This window comes from Candoia aspera, chromosome 1 (genome assembly GCF_035149785.1).
Source record: "Candoia aspera isolate rCanAsp1 chromosome 1, rCanAsp1.hap2, whole genome shotgun sequence".
Classification (NCBI taxonomy): domain Eukaryota; kingdom Metazoa; phylum Chordata; class Lepidosauria; order Squamata; family Boidae; genus Candoia; species Candoia aspera.
Genome location: NC_086153.1, coordinates 333,547,761 through 333,574,374, shown reverse-complemented (window position 1 = coordinate 333,574,374; position 26,614 = coordinate 333,547,761). Strand labels below are relative to the sequence as shown.

The following is a 26,614-nucleotide window of genomic DNA, read 5'->3' as shown; positions in this document are numbered from 1 at the left end:
AGTATGGTGGGATGATTAATGCCCCCATCACTACTGCTGCAATTTGTTTTGGGAAAATCATCCACATGTTCAGCCTAAATGGCTGATTGGTAGCAGACACCAATCACAGCAGGTGGCAGAATCTGGCCAACCTTGGCTGACTTCAGGGAAGCTAAGCAGGACCAGGCCTGGTTAGTATTTAGACTGAGAGTGCTAGGGAATCCCAGAGCTATAGATTGGGAAGGCAAAAACCATCCCGGAAGAATGCAAGGGCAAGCCATTTCTGAATTGTTTCCAATGAAACTCCAGAGACACAGATATGTAGCCACTAGGAGTCAAGCCAAGGGAGTTTATCATTTTTGGTAGGTACCAACCACCACCTTGGTTTTTAGTTTTTCTTTCACATTTTAACCCATGTGGTCACAAGAGCATCAGGTACACTCCCCAGAACTTGTGTGCAGATGAGGGTATCTTTAATACCCAAGGAAAGTCCACTTTCTCTTGCTTTTGTTCCTCCTGAGCAGGGTTTCCCAGCCAGGGTTCTGTGGCACCCTCGGGTTCCGTGAGAGGTCACTAGGGGTTCCCTGGGAGATCATGATTTATTTAAAAAGTTATTTCAAATTCAGGCAACTTCACATTAAAGAGGCAAGTTTCATTCTTTATTTTTAGTTTAAGAACACTGTCAATGCACACTTACGGGCCTACCCGTGAAACAAATAGAATAATTTTGTAACTCCTGGCCTACATTTGAGCATGAAACGTGCAGGGGTTCCCCAAGGCCTGAAAAATATTTCAAGGGTTCTTCCAGGGCCAAAAAGTTGAGAAAGGCCGCTCTTGAGTAAGTTGCCTCTTTCAATTGCTATATCCAATTATATCAGGTCTCGGTTACAGCCATTAAAATCGTATTTGTCTTCCTGTAATAAGAGTTCAAGGTCATTTTGTTTCTTTCCCATACTCTATCGGGTACTTGACTTCCTGATTTTTCATTGAGTGGGTTAACAGGCCTCAGTACAATTATTCTTGATTTATTCCAGCGGGGCATAGATTTTTATCTGAAGTTCTTATTCCTGGGTTTTCATTCCCAACCCCCATACTTAAAGCATTCAGGCGTGATGTTCCTCAGCCAAACATATAATTAAGTCTTTCTGCAGTGCAATCTATCTTGCGCTAGGAGACCATCATCCTGGTAACAGACCATTGTCCCAGAAACTAAATCCCTCCTGTCAACACCATTTCCACGGCCATCCATTCTTCTGTGATATTCATGATATTTTTCTTTCCCTTTTAAGTTCTCTTCCATAAACTGGAAGGATGGATGCAAACTACAGAAAACCCCCCTTTCCATTTTCTAAAACGTATGTCAGAGTGATAGACTCACTTTAAGACACTCAAAGCAGGCATCCAAGGCCTTACTTTTTTAAGAGCAAAGGGTGGAGAGCTTGATGCACTTTAGGATCTAATTCCCTTGTTGGCCACAGGAATATTGCCCAATTTTCTATTTAAATCCTATATTCAAAGAGCCATATTTAAAATTTAAATATTTGCTTTCACTTAGGTGCTGAAGACAAGATTGCAAACGTGCAAACTGAAAGGAAATCCAGAATGAAACCAGTACCACCCTAGCAGGCTTTGTTTTTTAAAACTCCATATAAAATACACTTTTATTAGTTTGATTAAAGTCACACAAGAAAGTGTGATACTTTCAAAATGCCATGAAATTTTGATCAAATAAATAGGTTAGAAGGTGTGGGGGGGAATTTTTAAAATTTCAGGGGGCTAAGGGACAAACCGTCTTCCTTAAAACTTGTAGAAGCTGAAAGTGCTCATTTTCCTCCTTAAAAGTCCCATCAAAAAATGGGTCCTGGCTTTGCCCATTTTTGGAGTGGGCCCTCAAGATGCCATGCAAAACTTTATGTGGCCCTTGAGTTAATGAACATTGCTCACTCATGCATCAAGGGATTTTACAAGGTTGGTCCATAAAAAATATATCCAAAAATTATTACGTTATTATTTTTACATAATTAGGTAATATCTTTATCAGGACTCCCCAAAATGGATGGCTCCACTAAAAGGCAGGGATAAGCAATTAGTAATAGCTGGGGATGGGATAAAAGGCAAGTTTGTTTTGAATTAATTCCAATAAACCTATATTGAACTAATTCAATACATTTGCTATGATTAATTTTCTCCACTGTCACCTTAAGACCTATGATCTGAGTTCTGCAAAATACACCTACGTTTAAAGGGTGGACAAGGTAGATCCTTTTCATATATATTGCTTAATTTACATCAGCCTTCACCAATCTGGCTTTTTAAAAAACATCTGTCATACTACAGAGAACCTTTCATTAGCTGCTCCCTTCTCCTCCTCCTGACCAAGGAGGCCTGTGGGTTGTAAATACGTGATGGAGCTCAGGGCTGGGGGAGAAGAAAATGCATTCCAGGCTGATAAATGTTCCCACAGTTTGGAATCTGTGGGTGGGCCTAAGAAGAGAGTCAGACTGGATCCGCCCTAGACTGCTTTAGGTATTTTTTCCCTTTAGCTCAATTAAAAACCTTTAGTCTGGCTAGATTCTGTTTGTATGGTGAAGCTAATAAAGAACTAGAGTTGGAAAACTGACTCAGCCTCGTTACTTCGCCAATTACCCCGACAAAATATTTCAATTGCATGTGCAACACGCTGGTGGTCCCACACAAACCTTTAATGTTGGAACATGAATGTATTAAGTCACTGCTAAAAAGCCTATGACCCACCACCATCATCCCCCCTCCCCAAAATAATTTGTCCTTGCAACTCAGTACGTGCAATGCATCTTCCCAACACCTGCTTCCTCACATCATGAAGACTTTCCTCTGACCTTTTATTCTAAATACTCTCAAGTATTTAACAAAAAAAAAAAAGAAAAGAAAAGCAAGGAAGCAAGGAAGGAAGAGAAGTGATTGAAATACAGCAGGGGAGATGAGCTTCAATGCTTCTATTTCCAGCTCTGGTGGACACCAGATTTGGATGTCCTTGGCAGAGAAGCCTTTCCAGTTAGATCTCTTCACTACCACCACCATGACCAAGGAAAGACCCACCCTGAGGTTTCTTTTCTGGAAGAGATTCTGTGCTGTGCTGAAAAACTACCCCAACCTCAAAATATTCTGGGTTAACATTAACCAACTCTCACCTCTTTTGAAAAAAACAGAGCCAAACACAGCAGTTTGTAGACTTATCCCATTTCCACTTTGGACTACTGTAATATACTCAATGCGGTCCTGCCCTTGAAGGCAGCTTGGAAGACTTAATGGATTAAGAACCATGTTGATGCACTTTGCCTTGGTCCTATGGTTAGCTCACGCTGACAAACTGTGTGCCCGGGCCTGGGGCCTTGAACGCGTGGATGGTCCCGTCTCTTGGCTGTATTAACATTCATGCATTGCTCGCTTGGCAGCCATATATATTTATTCTGTATTTATTTTATATTTTAACTGTTTTAATCGTAATTGTTTTAATTGTTTTATAGTTTTATTGTTGTAAGCCGCCCAGATTCACTCGCTGAGATGGGCGGCTATAGAAATCAAATAAATAAAATAAAAAATAAAATAAAATAAAATAAAATAAAATAAAATAAAATAAATAATAAAATAAAATAAAATAAAATAAGCAAACAAACAAACAAACAAACATACTTCCAAATTTGTTTCCAAACTCAATTAAAAGATCTTAGATGGTGAGATAGGGCAGATGCACCAGTGTCCCCAAGACTCTGGCAACTGAGTGTAGAGACTGAAATGAGGAGGGTCACACAGTTGCTTCTTCCCCACCGCAGCAGAAGACCTAAGCCCACAAGGGTCTCTCTTCACTCCCTACAGAGAACCAAAAGATGGTCTTGGAGAAACTATGCAGAAATGTTTACAGAAACCAAAGCAGGTTTTCTCTGCCTGGGAAACAGAGAAAGCATGAGAAAGCAGCTCAGGCTGGATTCACCCTCATTTACTGGGGAATATGAGGAAGGGAAGGGAAAACACAGTCAGCCTTCCAAGATTTTGTTATTATAGCCTATGCCAATAAAGTAGTTTGTTTATATTCATTCATTTATATGATTTATATGGCCGCCCATCTCACCCAAGTAACTGGGTGGCGCTCAAGGATTGAAAACACAAAAGCCCCATGCCATATAACCCCTGGCGCCCAAGGATAAACCCCACTCACAGAAGAAGAAAAAGCACAACTGTAACAGCAAAACTCATCCAATCTCCTGACCTAGGGAAACAGCCACGTCTTTAGTGCCTTATGAAAGGCTAACAAGGTTGGGACCATCCAAATCTCCAGGAAGATGCTGTTCCATTGGGTAAGCACTGCCACTGAGAAGACACAATGCTGGAGTCCAACAAGATGGCTTGAAGAGATCTGGAGCGTGCCTGCTCTACTAGATCTGATGGGGTAAGCAGAAACAATGGGGGAAAGGCAGTCCCATACATAGCCTGACCCTCTGCTGTGTAAGTTCCAGTCTAACACGTAGAATCTGTTTCTGGACCTGACCTACCTCAAAGGGATGACATCAGTCATGAAAGCTTGTACTTTCCCTTCCCTCCCTCTTTTGTACATGCAATGATGTCACATGCATAAGGTTCAGGCCTGCACTGCAACATTACGATGTGCATGTTGCCATTTTGACAAAGCTTCATCAAGCCAAGAAGAGCTTTGGCTTGATGAAGTCCGAAGACTTCCTGGATCCACCTCCAGAATGAATCCTCTTTTTTTGCTATTATCATCACAGGGGCACTTAATTAAAGTAGATATGAAATCTAAGGGCTGGATGATGATGATGATGATGATGATGATGATGATGATGAAAGTAGCAATAAAGCCAGAGAACAGAAGGTGAAGAAGCTCACAACTGGCTAAAAAGAATCAGGTTGTGATTTATATTTCACAAGCAACATTAAAAAGAAACATCACTTCAAAGTCTTTGTTGTTGTGTCTCAAATGCATTTCAAGCTCTTCTTCATCAGAAGCAATTAAAGGCAAACTGTTTAAAACATTTGATGTACTATAAAATGCAAGACTTTAATACCATATGCCAATGCAGGCCACTTGACAATTTTACATATATTTAATTATAAAGAGGAACTTGCCATTTCCTGTCAATATCTTTCTCTCCCCTAGACTGAGGCCAAAGGATTTCACTGTGGAAATACAGTGTGTACCAAAAGTCAGGCTCCCATAGATAATTTATTATACAAACTATACTGAGTATTTGAATTGGTTGCCATTTTCTTCTAAACATTTCCTCATTCATTGGATGTATGACCTCTGAACATTCCCAAGTACAGTAACACTTTCTCTGAAAAAAACATTAATAACATTATTAAAACATTGGCGTGACCTATGGTGCCTGACTTTGGATATATCCTGTATATAGGCACAGAATAAATATATGAATGGAAAAGATTCACTTCAAGAAGTCTTCTGGGAAGGGAGCCTGGGCAGAGCTGCTTAAGGGAATGAGAAACTTGCTTTTTCCCCCCCATCATTATTAAGTACCCTTAGTAAATTGTGTATTTGGAGCGATTCACAGCAGGAAATCCTCAAATGGACAACACTTCAAAGCCCGTGAGATGTTCCCTCTCTCTAAACCGTTAAAGACAAAATACTGAGCTGGTATATAAGCTGTACTGAGAAAAAAAAGATTAGAGTGACCTGTATTTGTTTCCTTTAAGAAACAGGTTTTCTCTATTTACATAATTTATTTCGCATGGGAAAGTCAAACCTCCACCTTTTTCACCCAAATTCAGCCCTTCACTACGCACCAGCCTTTTTAAAAAATTTATTAAATGGGAATTTGATTGGCTGCCTGACATATATGCCAAAGGTCTCTAGGGAGGAGAGGGGAAGATTAAGTGCTGTGGGCAAAAGTGAAGGAAAGGAACGGATAATCCTCTGCATTTGCAAGGATGTAGGGAAAACTGCAGTCTTAATACAGTGATTGACAGATGTGCTTATCACCTGGCAATGTCAGCAAAGCTACCTGCTTCTGGGGATCAACTGGTTACTGAGAACTGAGAAGTTCATTGTGAAGAGGACACAACTACAAAACTGTATCTGATTAGTTGTGGATTGTGGAGAACAGCCCAGCCTGTAAAAGATTTTCAAAACTTCCTGCTTCCAGAAGTTGATTCATGAACCAAGAGGCTGAATCTCTCTATACATTTATACAACTGCCCTGAGTTCCACTGGTTAGGTGGGTGACTGTGTAAATTTGCATGCAACTACATTTTATTATTTATTTATTTATTAAATTTATATCACCGCCCATCTCCCCCAATGGGGAGCTGCTCTACATATAGTTGCAAAATTTAGGCACCCCTGATCAAAATGTAGGTTTCAATGAATTCCTAAGCAAACAGCAGCTAACCCAACCTCTATATGATACAAAGTTAAACATCCTTTTGAAAATTTGAACGCATAATTTAAATTTGTTTACAGATTCAAATTTAAGACAACTATGAATATGGCAGGTGCCAAAGTCTGGACAAAGTTCCAGTCCATTCACAGCTGTTTTTACATTAAAGTTGTTAATAAGCTCCAAAAAGGTGACTGAATTGAGTCAAAATTAGCCAGGTGAAGATAATTTCACAGGCAAACAAATACTGTGACCCTCCTAACCTCTCCATTTGGGATTGCTGTTCGGTCTACTTTCAGCAACGATGGGCTCCTCTATGGGGCAGAGCATTTGAAAATGAGTATTATTCATTCTCACAAAACAAGGGAAGGCTATTAAAAATATCTAAATGTTTCCAAACAGCAACTTCAACTGTGAGAAACGGTGTTAGAAATGGAAGTTACATGGAACTGTTGAAGTCAAGGCAAGTTCTGGAAGACCAAGAAAAATCTCTGCCAGAGGTACTCAAAACCCAGCCAGATCTGCTCAAATGACATGCTGAAAAATTTAGCTAACATTGGAGATGCTGTCCACAAGACAGTGCGTATCCAACAGTGATCTGCATGGGAGAGGTGCCAGAAGAAAATCTTCTCTAATCTCAAGACAGAAAAGTCACAATCCAAAGTATGTGAAATTAAAGTTTAATAACACTGAAATGTTTTGAAACAAACTGTTCAAAACCGATGAAATAAAAATTAAACTGTTCAGCCACAATCACACAAGAGAAAAAGGCTTGAGGCATCTTGCCCACCATTGAATCTATTGGGATTGTTGTCAAAGCCAGTAGCACAGGAGATACTGTACAAGTGGAAGGAAGAATTGATTCTACTAAATACCAACATGTCCTAGAGGTTAATGTTCCAGACAGAGAAGAAACAGAAGTTGAAAAGAGGTTGGATATTTCAGCAAGACAATGATCTGAAACATACCTCCAAAACAATCCTGAAGTATTTACTTACATGAGAGAAAAACAAAGGTTCTGGAATGGACTTTACTGTCCCCAGATTTGAACATTATTAAAAATCTGTGTGGAGAAATCAAACATGCAGCATGTGCACAGAGATCTAAGAATATTTCTAAGCTAGAAGAGTTCTACAGGGAAGAGTAGGTAAAAAGTTTCAACAGGAAGAACAGAAAGAATTTTAGCTGGCTATGGGGAACATATGGAAGTTGTTAATGCTGCCAAAGAATATGTTACAAAGTGCTGTCCAAGCTTCTATGCCTAGTTTATTCACTATTTTCTTATTATGAAGCTGATTACAACTGCACCAGGATATATTCAATTTTGCAGAAAAAGGTCATGTTTAGCCTTGTATCATGCAGAGATTGTGTCAGCTTCTGTTCCCTTATAGATTAACTGAAACATACAATTTGACCGAGGGTGCCCTTTGCATGCACCTCTACTACAAGGGATTCTGGTGTGGATTTTAAGGTGGAAACCTTTGCCTTCTTGAGTACACAAGTGGATCTTTACCATCATCCTGCAAAAGGGGATTCCTGTTTAAGTTGTGAATTTACACAGTTAATAATTGGACTTTCTTTCTCAAAACTTCAAAGTTTGCTATTCAGAGGCAGGCACAAGACAGCAGGTGGCTCAGAGAATTATCTACTGCACTCCAGGAATTCTAATGTGCAAGTTACGAATGATCAGAAATTCTAATACTCTTGAGATCGAGGCACACACAACCCTATGCACAGTTTGCAAACCACAGTTTATAGCTTTGCATTATATGGGCAAGGTGCAATCGGGGGCAGCCTTCTCACGAGGCTTTGAAGCTTTCCAAAGCTTCATGAGAAAGCCACACATGATTTGAACAAGGCCGCACACAGTCTCAGGGAGGCCTGGCACAGCAGCTGCCTTGTGAAGGGCCAGGCCGGGCACGCCTCATCAGCAGTGGGAGGAAGACGACGACAACGAAGATCAGCTGGGGGTGAAAGGCTGGCAGGGTGAGGGGCGCTCAGGGCCAGCAGAGACGGCGGAGTACAGGGCAGCCAAAGGGGCAGAGATGGAGGGATATAGGCAGGAGGGGGGAGTTGAAGAGGAGGCAGTCCCTTACCTTACTGAGGTGTGGGGCTGGGAGGGACCAATCCAGGAATGGCCTTGCCTACGACTGATGGGATTCAGTTAACAACGGCAATAGGGACTGCTGGGATTGCCGTTGCCAAGTGATGTGGTCACATGTGGTCAAGTGCGGTTGCACTTTATGACCGCATTGCTTAGTGACGGAAATTCCGGTCCAGTTACCATTGTAACTCGAGGACTACCTGTAATTTGAATTTGGGGCAAAGCATTTTGCAAGGCTGTCAAAAAAAGAAAAGTATGGAGGGAACTCAGGAATTATTTTACCCTGGAAGAAAGCACCTTATTTCTAGTAGACATTTGTGGAGACGCAAAGATCATATAAAATATTTGGGTTGAATTAAAACAGTGTTTTTCAAACTTGGCAACTTTAAGACGTGTGGCTGGAGAATTGTTCAAGTTTGAAAAACACTGTATTAAAGTAACCACCACGGATGATACGTAAAGACTTACCTAGCCGAAGTTCCCCAAAGTTGCCGCATCCAATCTTCTTCCCAACGCGAAAATTCGGGCCCACCATTAAGACTCCGGAGTTGGTCCCTGCTGTTCGGCTCCCATGAGTGCTCCGGCTTCCACCCGTTTTAGACATTCTTCTGCTCTCCTCGTTTTCCCCCTTCCCTCCTCTCTTATCAAAATCCATAAGTTTGTGATACCCTGGCCTCTCCACGGTTACACCACTGCCATACAAATCCCAACACGGCCAAAACTTGAGGAGTGGCTGGGAGGGGGGTCGGGGGAAGGGAGGGGGAAGGGGAGAAAAGACGGAGGAGGAATTAAAAAAGCAGGGCTCTTCTTGGTTAATAAACCATTGCGGATGCCAGAGACGGAGGTGGGGCGGGCGTGAGGGGATAAGTCTCCACCCACATGTGCTGGGCTAGTGGAACGGCTGTCCTCTCGCCAGGCCTGCGAGGACTCCGATCAGCACCTCCCACCGGGTGCTCGCTGGCGAAGACGACATGGCGCAGAAGCACACTTCCCGTGGCAACTCTTCGTTTCCAAGCTGGGGAAAGGGGAGAGGAAGAAACAGGGTCAGGTTATTGCATGTGGCAACCCACCCACCCCCATTTTTTTTTTAAAAAAGGCAAAAGGAGGGGCAGGGTAAATAAGTATCCAGGTTAGCAAATGTTTGAGAAACTGGGTGGGTTTTCTTCTTGTTAAGGAAAAGAAATCCATGCGATTGCAGGATCTCATGAAATTTGGGTGATCTCACCCTGAAATCTCACAGAATTTCAACACCCTCATCTAAAATCTCATGAAGTCTCATGCGGCAATATTGAATTCTCATGAGGTTTCAGAGTTTTTAAATCCATTTTTTTTATTTTAAAATTCCACAGACATCATTGAAGTATATGGAGGCTACAGGTATTATGCTGCCAACTCCCAAATAAACAGAAAGGAATATCTAAAGAATAGCCACATACTACTATCAATTCTGGAGACTGCTACAATCAGTAGAAAATTATTAGTTCTAGTAAAACATGGCACTGTCTGAATTAACTGGACAATCTGTTGTTCTTTACAGTAATTACTTGTTTAGGCTCTCCCAATTAGTTGATCAATTAGTTAGATCCATCAGTTAAGGCTGATTGATTAATGGGGGCAGGGGGCTTGCATCTTGTCAAAAAGGTTGGATTTTGCTTCAAATCTAGCAAATTGTGTGTGTGTATTGTATTTAGATGCTGCCCATCTCACAAAAACATGATTCTGGGTAGGATACAATAAAACCATAAAAACAGTAATTACAAAAACAGCCTACAATTAAAACATTAATATTATTATAAAAAAAACCAGAAGGGCTCGGGAGAGCATTAGATGTTACATGCAATGTAGCCACCTCATTAAATCCCCATTTCTGTGAGACCCTCAAGCCTGTTGACATAACCAGGTTTTAATGGACTTCCAGAAGGATATCAAGGATGGGGCCAGTCTCACTTCATATTCTACCTTTAGTAAACGCAAGAGAAATAGTAAAATATTTTCCTCATTTATCCCTTCCTCAACTTCCCTGCCAATCTCATGATGTCCTAGTCTGTAAACTGCTCCTTGTCTGTAAACCCTCTAAGACAGTGTTTCTCAACCTTGGCACTGGCTGGGGAATTCTGGGAGTTGAAGTCCACCCATCTTAAAGTTGCCAAGGTTGAGAAACACTGCTCTAGGATAAGCTATTTACATGGATGAGTTACTTTGGTAACTTTTAAATACTTTTTTATATTATAAAAGGAACATTCCAACAAATTAATAAATAAAATGAACGCTCTAAAAATACCCATGGTGCATGCATGAAAGCCTTCACAGCAGAAAATTTTCAAACAATATAGTACAGCCGCCCCAAACTGGGGATCTTCTGGATGTTTGCTAAGTCTACAGCTCCCATAGTTCCCAGCCGTAACCTTAATCATGTTAATTGGGAAGGCTAATACAACTTTTAAACCAGGTTATTGGCGTCCATTTTGAACTCCTAAGGAAGGGAGATGGCCTATAGAAGGAAAAAATTCTACATGTTTTCTATACGCAGCAAATTTTTTGATGGCCCAGCCTGGGAACAAACATCATCCCATCCAAGAAACTCAAAGGCTTAAGCGTAGAAAAGTCCAAAATCCACCCACAGAAACCAGGAAAGTAACAGGTTAATATATTTGGGGAAGCAAAATATATCCCATAGAGTTCCCACTTGCTTTCCCCACCCTAACCCAGATCTATAAGGGGCCACAAAACCTATCTGTAAATCATTCTGTGTTCCCTCCCCCCACCCTCCCCCAGCATCCTCCAGATGTGCTTGGCCACGTTACCTGGTGCAACATGGGAACTGAGATCTAAACACATCTGGAAGACACCAAGTTGAGGAAAGTCGGTATATATTTGCATGAGGTGGGACTATAATGCATCTGAATTGTTTGGATTTTCATACCTCTATGAAAGATCATCACAGTTTAAAATTACAATTTGTATGACATGAAATAAAGAAGGAAGGAGGGACTGAGACTGGATTCTTCTACAACTTAAGAGCGTGGCCACCCAATGAAACAGAGTAAAAGTACACACAGGACCAACAAGAACCCAAAATGGAAATCTCTTTTACACAACCTGCAATTAACTTATGGAACTTGCTACCACAAGCTGTAGCAGAGCCACTTGCTTAGAAAGTGTTTCCTCTTGCTTCCTTCCACAGCCACTTCCAGAGCATCCTTAGGTTTTCAATGTTTACATTATAAATATGTGCATCATCACATCAGATCAATAAAATTGTATTGATCAGATCAATAAAATTGTATTATTGTAAACTGCTCAGAGTCCCTCCTCGGGGGGGAGATGGGTGGTAGTACAAATCTGAGATATAAATAAATAAATATAAATAAGCAAAATGATAAAATCTGTGAGCTAAGCTTGACTCCTGGTGACGCCTTGGCAATTATATGGAAGCACTTGTGATTTCTTCTCCCAGGGTGTGTGTGTTTTTTCTAACTTCTCAGTCTAGCTTGTATCGCCATTCAAGCAGTAGCCAAGCTTGACCCTGCTTAGCTGCTGAACCCATGCAAGATCAACCAAGTCTGGCCACCTACTGAGGCCAAACAAAGCATTTCAGTGTGCAAGTACAAGAAAAAACTGATTTCTTAAACACATTCATTAAACACATTCATGAAGAATAAATCTATTACTATTAGCGTACAGAAACTTCCCATTTCAAAGAAATCTAACTTTGCATTTGAGACACCAGGGGTCAGCAAGAGTGTTCACCAACAGTTTCTCATCAAATTGGAATGACAGATCAAAAGAGGTGAAGTCCTGCGTTCTGCACTCTTCAACGCTTTTATTAGCAACTGGGATGAAGAGATGGAGGGAACACTTATCACACGTGCAAAAGAGAGAAAACCGGATGGGACCATTGATATTATAAAAGACTGAAATGTAATTCTAAACAATCTTGGTAGATTCTGAAAATAACAGAATGAAATCTGACAGATGCAAATGCTAATTCCTTCTCTTCAGAAACAAAAATACAGAGATATATTTCTAGCAGGAACAGCAGTTTGACAGTGAAACCAATGACCCAGGGAGACAGTGGCCTCCCCTTCACTGGATGTGCTGAAGCAGAAACTAGCCAATCATGTCTGGGATGCTTTAATTTGGATTCCTGTACTGACACAGGGCTGGACTCAGTGACCCAAATGACGCCTCCAATTCCATCTTTTTAGAAGCTCCAGTGTCACTTTCCTACAAGCTAGGGTGGAGAACTCATGACCCTCCAGAAGTTGGATTCCATCTCTTATTAGCCCTAGTCAACATGGCCAAGGATGCTGGGAGTTAATTGCCCAACATCTGGACAGCTGAGAAGACCCACAGACCTGTTGGGCCACTTCTGGATTTAAAGATACACCACCAACCCTCTAGCCGTTTATTAAAGTAGCATTTTGCTGGGTGGGGAGAAACACACACACAAAGGTGGTCCAAGATTTCCCAAATGGGAGTAAAACTTTGCACAGCTGAGAAAAACAAAACAAAACAAAACAAAACAAAACAAAACAAAACAAAACAAAACAAAACAAAACAAAACAAAACAAAACAAAACAAAACAAAACAAAACAAATAAAATAGGAGTACTTTTTCTCCTTGTACCCCACTACAGAATTAGCATGTTCTATTGAAGAAAAAAAAGTTTTGACCCTCTTTTCTTCCTAATTATGCTCTAAAGAGAGAGTAAAACAAAGCACATGAAAGCTTCTTGTCCTAACAAGGAAGAATAGACTAACAGCCAACTTAGCTCTGGCTAGGTTCTAAAACAGAATTGAGGATGACAATGGCTGGAGTTCATATTTAGCCATAAGGTGGCTTGTTTTTGTCTTAACATGCTGTGACAGCCAGCCATGGTTAAAAAAAATCTGCCTTAGTATGATGTGCAAACATAATGATGGCTAGTCAGGAGAGATTCTGTTCTGAGGTGCTGGGCAAGGACCAGAGAGACCCAGGTTCAAGTCTACTATCAGCCATGGAAGCCCGCGGTGTGATTTTGGGCCAGTTACTCTCTCTCAGCCCAACTTACCCTACCGGGCTGTTGTGGGGAAATCGGAGGAGGGCTTGCTATGTATGCCACTTGACCTCCAAGAAAAAAAGTGAAATTATTACATTTTTAAAAAAATCGTTTGTGTATTTAATTAAGATTGGAAGGTAAGTTTGTCCTTGAAGATCAACTACCTAGAGCAGTACTTCTCAACCTTGGCAACTTGAAGATGTGTGGACTTCTGGGAGTTGAAGTCCACACATCTTCTAGCTGCTAAACTTAAGAAACACTGACCGAGAGAGAGAGAGCGAGCTGCAAACCAATTTTCCACCCCTACCTCATAAGCAAGTGCAAGTTGAGCAGTCTAATAGTGAAGCCAATTACCAAGGACAGTGGAGAGCTCTTTCACTAGGTGTATTCAAGAAGAGATTAGACATCTGATGGGGATGCTTTAATTTGGATTTCTACAAGTACTATATAGTTTGGATGCATCTTAAATGGCCCTTTCCAATTCTATCTACATCTACACATACAGCATGCATGCATGCATTTATATATTAATTACATTTCCTACATTTTTATCCCGGTTTTCCTCTAAGGACTTAAAGTGGCATGCACGGAGTAAAAAAAAAGTGCCATTTCCAAGAACCCTTTTCTCTTCCTTTTCAGCTTTTGAAAAGACAGAAGTGGGAAGTCGGTTGTGGATGTTAGAAATCATTCAATAAAGATGTCACAATCTAGACTCCCGAGTTAGTAATTAGGGCTACATGCAATAGATGGATCACTTTTAAATTAAATCAACTGGATTACGAAGTGAATTCAGACCAATCCACAGGGACTAGAGAGACTCTTTAGTACAATGTTCTTCACTCTAGCTTATTGGTTCTTCCATAGTCCTAGGCAGCCTATTTTTGAATACCAGACAGAAAATCAATGAAGTAGGACTGTTGTCCTTCATTATCTCACTGTGCTTCAGAGGATTCATCCTGGCTGGAAACGATACACTGTGAACTCCACAAGCTTTTGGTCCAGTGCAACACAGCACATTTTATGTTGCCGAGGATTAACTAAGAAAGACATTTCACCGTGTAGTAGTTAAATGTTATGACATGGATAGTTTTCTTACCCTCCTTTTCCTTCCTTACGTGCCCTGAGACAAATGGTACCCTCAAGGACCTTGATTTGCACAAGGGAGAGTTTTCGACCCTGAGCGGAACATCCAAGGAGCAGCCTGCATAACATGCCGTTTTCCTCCTTTTCCTGTACCCACGTAGACTCTTATTTCAACAGGAAGCTCCTTAACTACTCACAAAAAAGACCGAACAGATCATCGGCTGAGTCTACGTCAGGAAGAAACTGACACTGCTTGAGGGAGGAGGCGGCGGCCAGCTGTTGGGAAAGGAAGCAACATCATAAACATACACACACACACACACAAGATGCACACACACAAGACACCGGCCGCCCCAACCCACCATGGGGCAGGCTTTCCTGAAAGTGTGTCAGTGTGTGTCAGGAGGGAAGGGAAGGACTAAGTCCCAGTGGGAATGGGTGTTGGTGCTGTACAGAACAAATAAACTCTACCTGCAGCGCAGGCTTATACAACCTAGGAATGCTCACAACTTCAGCTTCTTCACATCACATTTTGGAAAAACATGGAAAAGGGCCACCTCTCAGGTCAAACTGTTTACACATGTAGGCCGAGTATGATCTTCCACCACAGTTATCCACAGCAGGGTCTCAAGAAAAAGGGTATATGGCAATTATGGTGGGCAAACTTCTGTAATTAGAACTGTTTCCACATAACACCTAAGCTCTGCCGCTAAACTACATTTCCCGAGTCTTGTTCTCCCGTTTTAACATCTGTCTGAATGGCAGCAAGCTGTGTGAAACTGAAGGGTCCCCTGTGCAAGCACCGAGTCATGTCTGACCCTTTGGGGGGACGCCACTTTCACGTTTTCTTGGCAGACTATAGAGCGGGGTGGTTTGCCATTGCCTTCCCCAGTTGTCACCTTCCCCAGCAAGCCGGGTACTCATTTTACCGACCTCGGAAGGATGGAAGGCTGAGTCGGCCTGAGCTGGCTACCCGAGAATCCAGCTTCCACTGGGATTGAACTCGGATCGTGGGGAGAGTTTTCGGTCGCAATACTGCCGCCTACCCCTCTGCGCCACGTGAGGCAGCAAGCTACTCACTTGCTGCCTCATGTGGTTTAATTCCCACAATTTAATTAGCCTTTCTTCCAAAGAAGAAATCAAAGGTCATTACCAGTACAACGCACACAAAATCCTTGCAGCCGTTAATACAGACCATGCTGGTTTGGTGCATTTTGAAGGGATGCATGGTTTACAGAAATTTAGTAATAATTTCTCAGGTTGCAATGGAATTATAATCTTCAAAGTCGGTTCCATTCTATGATGAATCATTTTCCAATATTGTTGGGCTTCACAACATTGCCATCATATATGAAAAAAGAATCCAACCAGTTCATTACATTTCCAACAATTTTTTTTTTCCAAAAAAGAATGATTCATTTTAGCCATCAAGACTGGAGTAATATACCAACACCAAAACATCTAATATCAGTTCTAAGTATAAAGTTCAAAGTAAATTTAAAGTTCAAAGTAAATTCTTCTTCCACTGACGTTCCCACTGTTGCACCTCTATTACTGTGTTCAATTTCTGCATCCATTTAGAAAGCTCCCTGGCTTTCTGTTGGCCTCCCCTCCATCAGACTTATTCTTGGCCAGCTCTGCTTCCTGTTCCATCTCTGGTGTTCTCCTGCTCTGGTTATTTTCTGAGCTTTCTGCTTTTCATGCACCACCCACCCCATATATGACTTCCTCTCTATGAAATGTAAACACCCCGCACGCCAAGACAAGAGAATAAGCAGTGGCTCTTGAACGCTGCTTTGGGCAACTGGAGAAGATCAGAAGTGGGAACCAGAGAAGATCAGCAAGAGCAGGTCAAAGGAAATTGGTCCACTATACAGTTTATTGCAGCAATAGTCTTGTCTGTGACAAGAGGACTAGATTCCATGGAGCACACCAGCATTTTAAAAAGTCAAGCAACTTTAAAACATTTCTACTCCATTTTCAGGGCTCATAGATGAGGAAGCAGAGAAAAGAGAGGGGTATGAGCCAGTTCTAGAAAAGCCCAAGACTTACAGAAAAGTATAGAGGGAATTCAAAAGCAGCCAGGAGATAACTATATGCTTAGTATGCCCAGAGAGTGTTCTGGTACAAGGATGGAGAATGAGAAGGCAAGACCAAAAACCCGAATGGCAGAAAAAGAATGGACGAGCTGAAATTTGAACCAGTTGCCAAGCACCTGAATAATGATCATGTGACCGCAGGGATGCTGCGATGGCTGTGTGTGTGAGGACTGGTAGCAAGTTGGTTTTTCCAGCACTGTCGTAAGTCTGAACCATCACTAAATGAATGGTTGTTAAGTGAGGACTACCAGTAGCTAAATACAAGAGGGTCTTGCATCAGCACTCCCTTGGCAGTCTTCCCACAAAACACTAAACACAGATTAACCAAACACAATTGCTGTTTTCATAACATATGTTACACCCGACCAAAAAAACTGTATTATGGCTTCACATGATAGTCTAATCCACACAACATTCATTCATTCATTCATTCACCACCCTATCCAGAACCAAAGATGGAAGGTCCCCGGAACTAGGAGATCCAAAAAAGATATTGCTTGGGTTGAGCTGAAGCCTGTTGCATCCAGGCCCCCACAGTCTCCAGGCAGTGAGAAAGAACCTCCATGGCATCACTCAGGCAGCTTGGGGTGGAGATATAAAGCTGGATATCATCAGCATATGGGTGACACCTCACCCCAAACCGTCGGATGACCTCATCCAGCGGTTAAAGTGATGGCTTACTGCATTTCTACAATATGCTAACACAATTTTAGCCTAGTCCAGTGTGTTGTGGGGGCCTAATTTTCTAGTTTCAAGGGAGAGACCGTAACTTGGAGATTCAGCACATACTTTGCATGCTGAAAGCCAGATTCAATCTGTAGCAATCCCAGGTTAAAAGGATCCCAAGGTAGCAAGCATAAGGAAATATCTATTATTGCACTCTTTATACCCTGAAAGAATTAGTGTCTGAAGGACTTTTTTAGCCTGCTCCTCAGTTCAGAAAAGGTTGCTAGAGTGGCTTGCAAAGACCAATGGAATTCAGTCAGTTGGCTCACAACCTAAAAGCACTAGACCCAAATGCACGAAAGGAACGTGAAGGGAGGGAAATAAAAAATAAATATATGAATAAATAAATAGGTAAATACAATACTTAAAATAAGGCAAACTTCCTGGCTCAAGGGAAACCCAAAAATTCAGAAGACTGGATCAATTCTAGGAAAAAAGGTTAAAGGCACCTGAGGTATTTTCAAGTTTAGAAAATCAGGGAGCAACCTGATAAAGGTTTATAAAATTCTGCCCATTGTGGAGCATAGTTTTTATTTTTTTTCTCATAAGGAGGAGATCCACATGGGCAGCCCAGCTACAAAACATATGAAAGGCACTAGGGTGGCAGAAACTTCAGGAAATATTTGATCTCATCCAGCAAGGCTCTTGCAGGACTTGATTCTGTGCTATCAAGTCGGTCTTGATTCTTAGTGACCATGTACAGGTAGTCCTCACTTAGCGACCACAACTGGGTCCAGAATCTCAGTTGCTAAAATCCAACCCAATTTTACAACTTTTTTTTTTGAGGCAGTAGTTAAGCGAATCATGCAGTTCCCCATTGATTTTGCTTGCCAGAAGCCAGCTGGGGAAGGTCAAAAATGATGAGCACGTGACCACAGGACACTGTGACAGCCATAAATGAGAACCAGCTGCCAAGCACCCGTTGTGATCACGTGACCATGGGGATGCTGCGATGGTCGTTAAGTGTGAGGACCAGTTGCAAGTCAGTTTTTTTCAGCACCATTGTAAGTCCGAACCACCACTAAACAAATGGTCATTAAGTGAGGACTACCTGTAGATGGATTTCCTCCAGGACTATCTGTTCTAAACTTGGTCCTCCAGGTCTTCCAGTGGTACACCCACTGCTGCTGCAACTGAGTCTATCTACCTTGCAGCTGGTCTTTCCCTTCTTTTCTTTCTTTCCACCTTTCTCAGCATCAGATCTGTCTCCAGAGAGCTAGTGTTTGGGTAATGCATCCAAAGTAGGGTAATTTATGCCTGGCCATTTGTGCCTTGAGTGGGTTGATTTTTTGACGATCCATTTGTTTCCTTGACTATCCATGGTATTCTCAGGAGTCTTCTCCAACACCAATCTTTAAAGGCATCTTTCTATCCTGTATTTTCAAAATCCATTTATAGGGCTTACTCTCTGCAATTCATGGCCACATGGTCACACTACTCAGTTGGAAGGTAGATGCAGCTCAAGCAAGGAAAACCAGCTGTTCAGGCCTAGCCAGTAATGAATCTGACTAAAGCTCATATGCTTCATGAACATGTCTCCAGATTCTTCCTGAAAACAATAGGGTTTATGGTGGTCTTCCTTATATAACCAAAGCCTCTTCAAAAGAGAGGGGATTATCCTATTTGAAGAAATCCAGATGGCAAGAAGTCAAAACAACTTAAAAAAACTTAAGGGGAAGCCCCAGAAATACTTCAAGGAAGAGCAAACATCTTAAATGAGAATGTTGGTTGGCTGTTGGTGGAGAGGAATTAAACAGAATGGTTGGATGTGGACAGAAGTTGCAGTTCTGATTTCTGCAATGATATTTGCATCCTATCCTGCAAGAATAATCATTTACTTTGGCCTGAACTGAATTTGATTGGTGAGACATACTCCCCACATATTGCAAGCAGCGTGTTGTTGTTTATTCGTTCAGCCGCTTCCAACTCTTCGTGACTTCGTGGACCAGCCCACGCCAGAGCTTCCTGTCGGTCGTCGCCACCCCCAGCTCCCCCAGGGACGAGTCCGTCACCTCTAGAATATCACCCATCCACCTTGCCCTTGGTTGGCCCCTCTTCCTTTTGTCTTCCACTCTCCCTAGCATCATCAAATATTAAAACAGGTTAAGTCAGGGATCTGGCTGGGATATTTGCAAAAGAGTCCTTGCCTATCTTTTAAAATCATCTCTTTATTCAGAATCATGTGGACTAGAATCTTATTTTACCTATGTCAGATGGTGGTAGCAGTAGAACACCTGCTTTACATACAGGAGTCTTATGGGAAAACCTGGAGATCTACTACCAGACATTTATTATACTGGGCTCAAGGGAGCAGTTATTCATCTAGATATACATTGCTTTCTTAGATTCTTGGGAGCAGTTCTTCTTATCCTTTTGAATAATGAGCTTGTCCTTTCTTACACTTTTTCAACTTTGTGTATTCCCATATACGTATCCAAAAACGTCCATTTAATTTCAGTGGGGCTTATTCACAGATAACATGATATATAGTACAGTATAGGTTGGGAGCCTAGCCTGTTAATTGTCAGACTAGATCTTGCATTTAAATCCCCAGTCAATGTATAATGCTCACTGAGCAAGTTCAGGCTAACCAAGCTCTCTGTAAGTTTGTTAGTCTACCTAACAGGGTTGCTGAAATGATAAAACAGGTAGGAAGCATAGAATTGAAAATGTAATAAGCACATAGCTAAGATTGTATCCTATCTATATTTTCTGTCGTGTGCTTGAAAAGTGCAGAATACACAGTCTTAGGCACACAGGGAAAAATAATCCACGATGGTACCCCCCCCCCCAAAGTCTGCATTATGTTTAGCATAGTTGAGTTCTTCCCGGTTCACGCTCAAATCCCTGCACACTGATGTGACCCATTTCCTGCCTTGAGGCTCTTTATGTCTCAAGTGAGCATATCCTCCCAATATTTATTAAAAACCCCTTTACCAATGGCCAGAATTCTGACAAAAGTGCAGCAGGTCACTTTTCACCCCTCTCCTTTCCAGCTCTCAAAGCCGAGAAACATCTAACAAGGAGAAGCACATGTGCTGGCAACACTGGGTCACCTCAGAAGACAGACATTCAGAACTGAAAACCAATTGTGTTTTTAAACCAGACAGACGCTACTGCTACAGTTCTGCTGTTTTGCTTGTGATTTTTCTTTTATTGATTTATTTGCCCTCTCTTTCCTTCTCCCTTCTCTGCCTAGCTAAAAGAAACACACCTAATTTTTTCAGCAGGGCAAGACCTATATGCTTTCCTGGCTCATGGCAGCCATGAGGGGGGAAAAAAGAGAGGGAATGTATGAATGCTCCCTCTGTTTTCCTGATGCTAAAATAAGACGAGGGCTGCTGCCCACCCTCCATTAATTCTTGGGCTTCTCATTTCGGGAGGAGCCATGCCTAGGTGGAAAAAACACATACACACCAGGCGATACCAAAGGGAACTAGAAATGTCACAATGGAAAAAAAAAGAACACTTTTGTCAAGAGGTGGCATGGGGATTGAAAAGCAGGAAAGTTCTAAAAATAATAGGCACACACATGCTTCTCCACATGAGCCAGCCATTGAAGCAAAATATGTGTCTGCTTGCAAAGACGAAATGAGGAAGTGGAGTGGGGGGGAGACCAGGAAGAAGAGTGAGCGAGACTCCAGTCCAGGTAGGCAGGCACAGCTGACTTCACAGCTTCAGAAGTTATTCAGTTATGATTTCTGATGTGACAGAACAGGGAAATTATTAAATACAGGAGCTGACAAAATTAACTGTAATTTTAATTAACTGGAAAAGGAATGGAATCAAATCAAATCTTGCTTTTGTCCTAGCCCCAACCACTAGTTTTGCAACATGGCCCCTAGCCAAAGAAAAGCTGTACTCCCCTGCTTCAGACGGCGTGAAATGCACACGCGCCCCGAGAGTGCAACCAAATCTCTCCCGGAATGCTCTTGTGGAGAGCCTCGGCTGGTGGAAACCTTTCAGGGTTTCACATTTCCCTCAAGAGTGAAAGGCCATCTTTTAAATGGGGCTCTGCAAATCTCCACTTTTTCTAATCTCTCCAGACTACTAACCAACTCCTCCGTGAAGTGAGGAAAATTCCTTTTCTCTTTATGCCACAGGTGGCACTGCATTCAACAACAGGACATTTGCATAAAGGTGACATTTCTCGTGGACTAGCAACTTCCACAAATTTGTTTGGGGTGCATGGTCTCTATTTTGTTTCTGTTTCCCCCACTCCCCTTTCATAACAAAAGTGTCACTTTACAGGTAGTCCTCGCTTAACAACCACAATTGGGACCAGAATTTTGGTTGCAAAGTGAAGGGGTCATTAAGCAAATCCGACCCAATTTTACAACCTTTTTGGTGGTGGTCGTTACACAAATCACTGTGGGCGTTAAGCAAACTGCACAGGCCCCCATTGATTTTGCTTGCCAGAAGCTGGCCGGGAAGGTAAAAAATGGAGATCACATGACTGTGAAACACTGCGACGGCCATAAATGTGAACTGATTGCCAAGCACCCAAATCGTGTTCACGTGACTGGGGGGGACCTGCTCGCAAGTCGGGTTTCCCGGCATCATTGTAAGTCCGAACCATCACTAAACAAATGGTTGTTAAGCGAGGACTACCTGTACTTCAAGAACTTTGCTTCAATACATTTAAGGCTTGAATGCTTCAGGATGGAATTGTACAGGATGTGGCCTTGAAATTTATTAAATGAATGAATAAAACCCAAAGCTATTTTTAACCTGATCGCTGTTACCAATCAGGGAAAACGTAATGTTGTTTAACTTCCTTGGATTTCCCTCGCAGCAGAGGTGAAACTTATGAAGTTAATGAACATTATCAAGTTGGCTTATAACAGTTCTAGCCAAATATTATTTGCGTGGACTGTCAGAACGTCTCCAGAGTTTTCATTTGTTTCCCAGCCTAGATGGACACGGCAGGAATCAAACTGGGACTTTCTGTATTCAGAGCATCTGCTCTGTTTTAGCTGTCACTTCAACTGACAAAGTTCCCTAAGGAAGTATCTCTACTGTGTGGCTTCACTGTGAAGGACTGTCCTCAAGGCAGAACACACACCATGGCAGGGGTGTCCCAGCAAAGCCATTATGCATGCTTAATTTTTCATTAGACTGAACCCAGCGTCTTAATTTACACACGCAGAACCCCTTACTGCAGAGGTGTCAAAAGTTTTTTGTGGGCTGCTGCTATTCCCTTGGAAGTAACCCCTGACTGCAAACAGAAGGAGAATTCATTTTTAGTTGGCTGTTCAGCAGAGGCTGCTACCATTACGGTCCTCATCTGTTCCAGCTGTTTCTGCAAGACACGTGGCCCAGGAGAAATGTGATGCCCACAGTTTGGCAAGAGGGAAAGATGGCAATGAATGAGGCATTTTATCCATACTAACCACATCTCCCAAACAAGCAGCTGAAAAGCGGGTCTGTGTCTACTTGCTGTGACCATGTCAAGAATAGCTGGATTCTCTGGGCCTGCGAAGGCAGACAAAATTGTGCACTTCGGTAAAACCTCTCTCACTTGCCACAATCCATTCAGCAATTTGCACCACTCCACTTAAGACAGTGCTGACTCCCCTTAAGTTAAGTCTTGCCTAGCTCAATGGGGCCTGGTCTCTAATAAGTGAGTAAAGGAACTGCAATCTTTTCTCAAGCTGCAGCATTTTAACACATTCTAACTCTCAACATGAAATAAAGAAGAGGTGGCATATAAAGCCCTCATACGTTTCATTCCCACAATATGGGACCAGGAGGTCCTGCTCGTGGTCATTCATACTTCAGTCACCTCTTGGTTGGACTACAGTAATGCACTCTACGCGGGGCTGCCCCTGAAGACCATCCAGAAGCTGCAACTAATCTAGAATGCAGCAGGGCAGGTAGTCATGGGCGCCCTTTGATATGACCATGTAACACTGCTACTTTGTGAGCTGCACTGGCTCCCAGTAGGCTTCTGTGTACAATTCAAGGTGCTAGTTACCACCTATAAAGCCCTACATAGCTTAGGACTGGGTTATTTGCAAGACTGCCTATACCTGGTTATTGTCCCACACATTCCAGGTCCATTCCCAGAAAGTGACAGCTGCCGGGACCTAGGAGTTATGCCTTTTCCATTACAGTGACTGCCCTGTGGAATGATCTCCCTCCCTCACTTTGAAGTCCTCAGTGTTCCCTCAGACTTTGGGACCAGGATGTTAGGTGGGTGAATATATGTGGCTCTGCCCTGATCAAGTGGTTTGTTCTTTTATTTTAAATTGGGGTTTTTAAGTGTTGTTGCTGAGATATTGTGATTTATTTTATGATTGTATGCTGTCTGGAGATGCATTTTTGCGAGTTGGCAACTATATAAATTTGGTGAGAAAAGATAAAGACATCCAAGTTTTCTGTAGCTTTAGGGAGTGGCAGAGGAGAGATGATACTCTGTTCCCATCCACCCTCACAAAGTCATACCCAGCAATTTCTCTGTCTCCTAACAATCTTGTTGCTTACACAAATCCCATCACTAAGAAACAAGACAGTATTTAATGTTATTGATTGATGTTTTAATATGAAGTAATATCAGAGTTCAGTAGTCTTTTTTGATACCAAGCAGCCTCTCCTCAAATGGCAAAACTCCTGTAAGATTGTGAGGTTTCAGTGAGTGTGCAAGACTGCATATACTTATGCCTATAAGAACAAACTAATGACAACAGGTACGAACACTAGCCTTAGAATTGACAATGAAGATATTAAAATGATAGATAGCTTCTGCCTTTTAGGGTCAACCATCAACAGTAAAAGAACAAGCAGTCATAAAATGCACCACAGACTATCACTTGGTACAGCAGCCACGAAGGCCTTGGAAAAGACATTCAGATGTCAGAATAGTGCAGGCCATGGTATTCCCTGTAACACTCCATGGGAGGGAAAGTTGGACTCTGAAAAAGCAGGATAGGAAGAGTATTGACACTTTTGAATGTGAACTCTTTCTTGAGAATATTATGAACAGTCGCAAAAACAAACAAATGGATCATTGAACAAAGCAATCCAGAGTTCTCACTCAAGGCCCAAATGATCAGGCTTGAATTGTCCTACTTCAGACACATTACATGAAGACCCAGCTCTTTGGAAAAGACTCTAATGCTGGAAAAGGTGGAAGGAAAGAGAAGAAGAGAATGAGCAGCAGGAAGATACTGTAGGTAGAAAATCTACCTATTTGGTTGCTAAGAGTCAACACCAACTTGAGGGCATACAATCAATCAATCAAATTCCTCTGTAGGATTAGTTCTGTAGGTAAGAAATCTTGCATCCATACAGGGTTGCTTATCCCTGACTGACCTAATTCACCTATCCCCAACCAGTTTATGTACCAGAATGTCCCCTTTTCCCAATTTTGAGGGAAACATCTGCAAATATTACAGGGAACCCCCTTGAAGATTAGTCTGCTTTAGTTAATAGCTTTGGAAATAGCTCTGCTAAACAAAACAAGAGCTGTATTTTACTGTGTTTTTTTTCCTGCAAGAACTCTTTCGTACTTTCTAGCCGAGGCTGCTACAAGCTAAAATTCACAGGGGAATAAATTCTCTCCTATGGTCTATCCATGCAGGGATCCTGGCTGAGTGAAATGCAGCCCAGAACACCTCTTCGTAGAAAGTGCCATCCTCCACTGATGTTTAAATCAGCCAGAGCAGCCCTGCCTCTTGAATTCCAAGACCGCATGGAGACAGGGCAGCACCTGGCAGAAAGAACGCCAAGGCCCCTGCATCAGAAATCAGCGGGCTGGAGACATTCAAGGATCAAGACAGGCATTCCAAGTTGATACCTGGTTGGTGAAGACTGAAAACCAAAAAAATAAACCAAAATGGTTTTGCCTCTTCACAGAACAAAAGTACCATGCGTACAAAGTAAAATATCATTCTCTTTAATACTCTTTGCAAACAATTAGGGGAAAAGGCAAAATCAAAAACTACAGAGTGCATTTTACAGAACATGATTATCATTATGCTATCTTGTACACTAGGGTATCCATACAATCCTGTTTGGAGCTGATCGCCTTTGAGAGGCAGGCTGCAGCCTCTTCCCAACAAAATCTAAGACTGATTTAATTTAAAAGAATTAAGTACAGCAAATATGGTTCCTCCTCTGTAGTTTGTGCTCTCTTCTGCATGTCACATTGACAACTACAATCCCCTTGCAATTTAAGCAGGGATTCTTTGGGCAGCCTAAGTTTTCTTGGGGTGCATACCATTCTAGAACCTCAAGTTCTATACTCTTGTTATATGCCAAAATCAAACAGTAAACCCCTCCTGAAATGCTTTTTTTAAATTGTTTGCTAGAGTATTCTCTTCTTTTGAAAAAAATCTGGAAGTTCGGTTACAGAGCCTAATTCCACACTCTGCACATCGATGGAAATAGGGAAAAGGCATTTGTGCAGATGCTGTTTAAAAAAAAAAACAAGTTCCAGGTGTCTCACTTCTAAATCTAAATATAAAAATCTTTAATGCCAAGCCATGCATCTTTAAGAGAGAAAGGACATTCTGGGAAGACCAAAATATTAACACCATCTATCTAGGAAACAAGACAGCTACCAGATTTTGGGACAAAGGGAAAACACGCATCCAAATGAGGTTAAATACGGAGACCATGAGAGAACCCTGCCATAACAAAGCACTTTATAAAGGCTTCCATGTATGATGCACTGCCTGATTCCTGAGGACGAAGAAAGCCACACCTAAATTTTGTATGCATAAAATTAACCAACCTTTGACCTGGGAAACATTACATAAATTAGCAGACAGGCATAGCAAACATCACTGCTCACACCAAGCATGGCATTTTGAGACATGAATAAAAGCTTTCCATTCTTGTTTTCCTACCTTATCTCATTAAAACACACGACACAAAAGAAAAACAGCTGGAATTCCAACAACTCTGAAGCACCCCTTCCTCCATCTTTGATTCCACTTAACAAACCCCCATCATACTTTGAATAGAACCTTCCAGGAGGGCTGAAATCAAATGAGGTTTCTCCATAATGGCACCGACTTTATGAAATAGACTTCCTTTTAATAGTAGACTGACTCCAAAGTACAGGCCTTCCATAAAACAACTGGTCCAGATGGCTTGACAGTTGATGGTCATTCAACTATCTTCGTTGAATTTTGCTATAAATGTTAATAATGGCTGTGACTGTTATTCACTTACCTTTAATATTTCT

At 41.8% G+C, this 26,614-nt stretch overlaps 1 protein-coding gene across 2 annotated transcripts in view; it reads right to left on the bottom strand.

Annotated features, from left to right (window-relative positions):
• CSNK1G2 (casein kinase 1 gamma 2) overlaps nucleotides 1-26,614 on the bottom strand; it is a 68,735-nt gene that overhangs the window by 28,009 nt on the left and 14,112 nt on the right. The window contains exons 2-3 of one of the 2 annotated variants that reach the window (XM_063290771.1): nucleotides 22,815-22,896; nucleotides 8,941-9,487 (exon numbers count right to left, since the gene is read on the bottom strand). In XM_063290771.1, the coding sequence (XP_063146841.1) occupies nucleotides 8,941-9,127 (187 nt within the window). In that variant the 5' untranslated portion in view covers nucleotides 9,128-9,487; nucleotides 22,815-22,896. The remainder of the gene's footprint in view (nucleotides 1-8,940; nucleotides 9,488-22,814; nucleotides 22,897-26,614) is intronic. The other variant, XM_063290770.1, reaches the window with a different exon arrangement.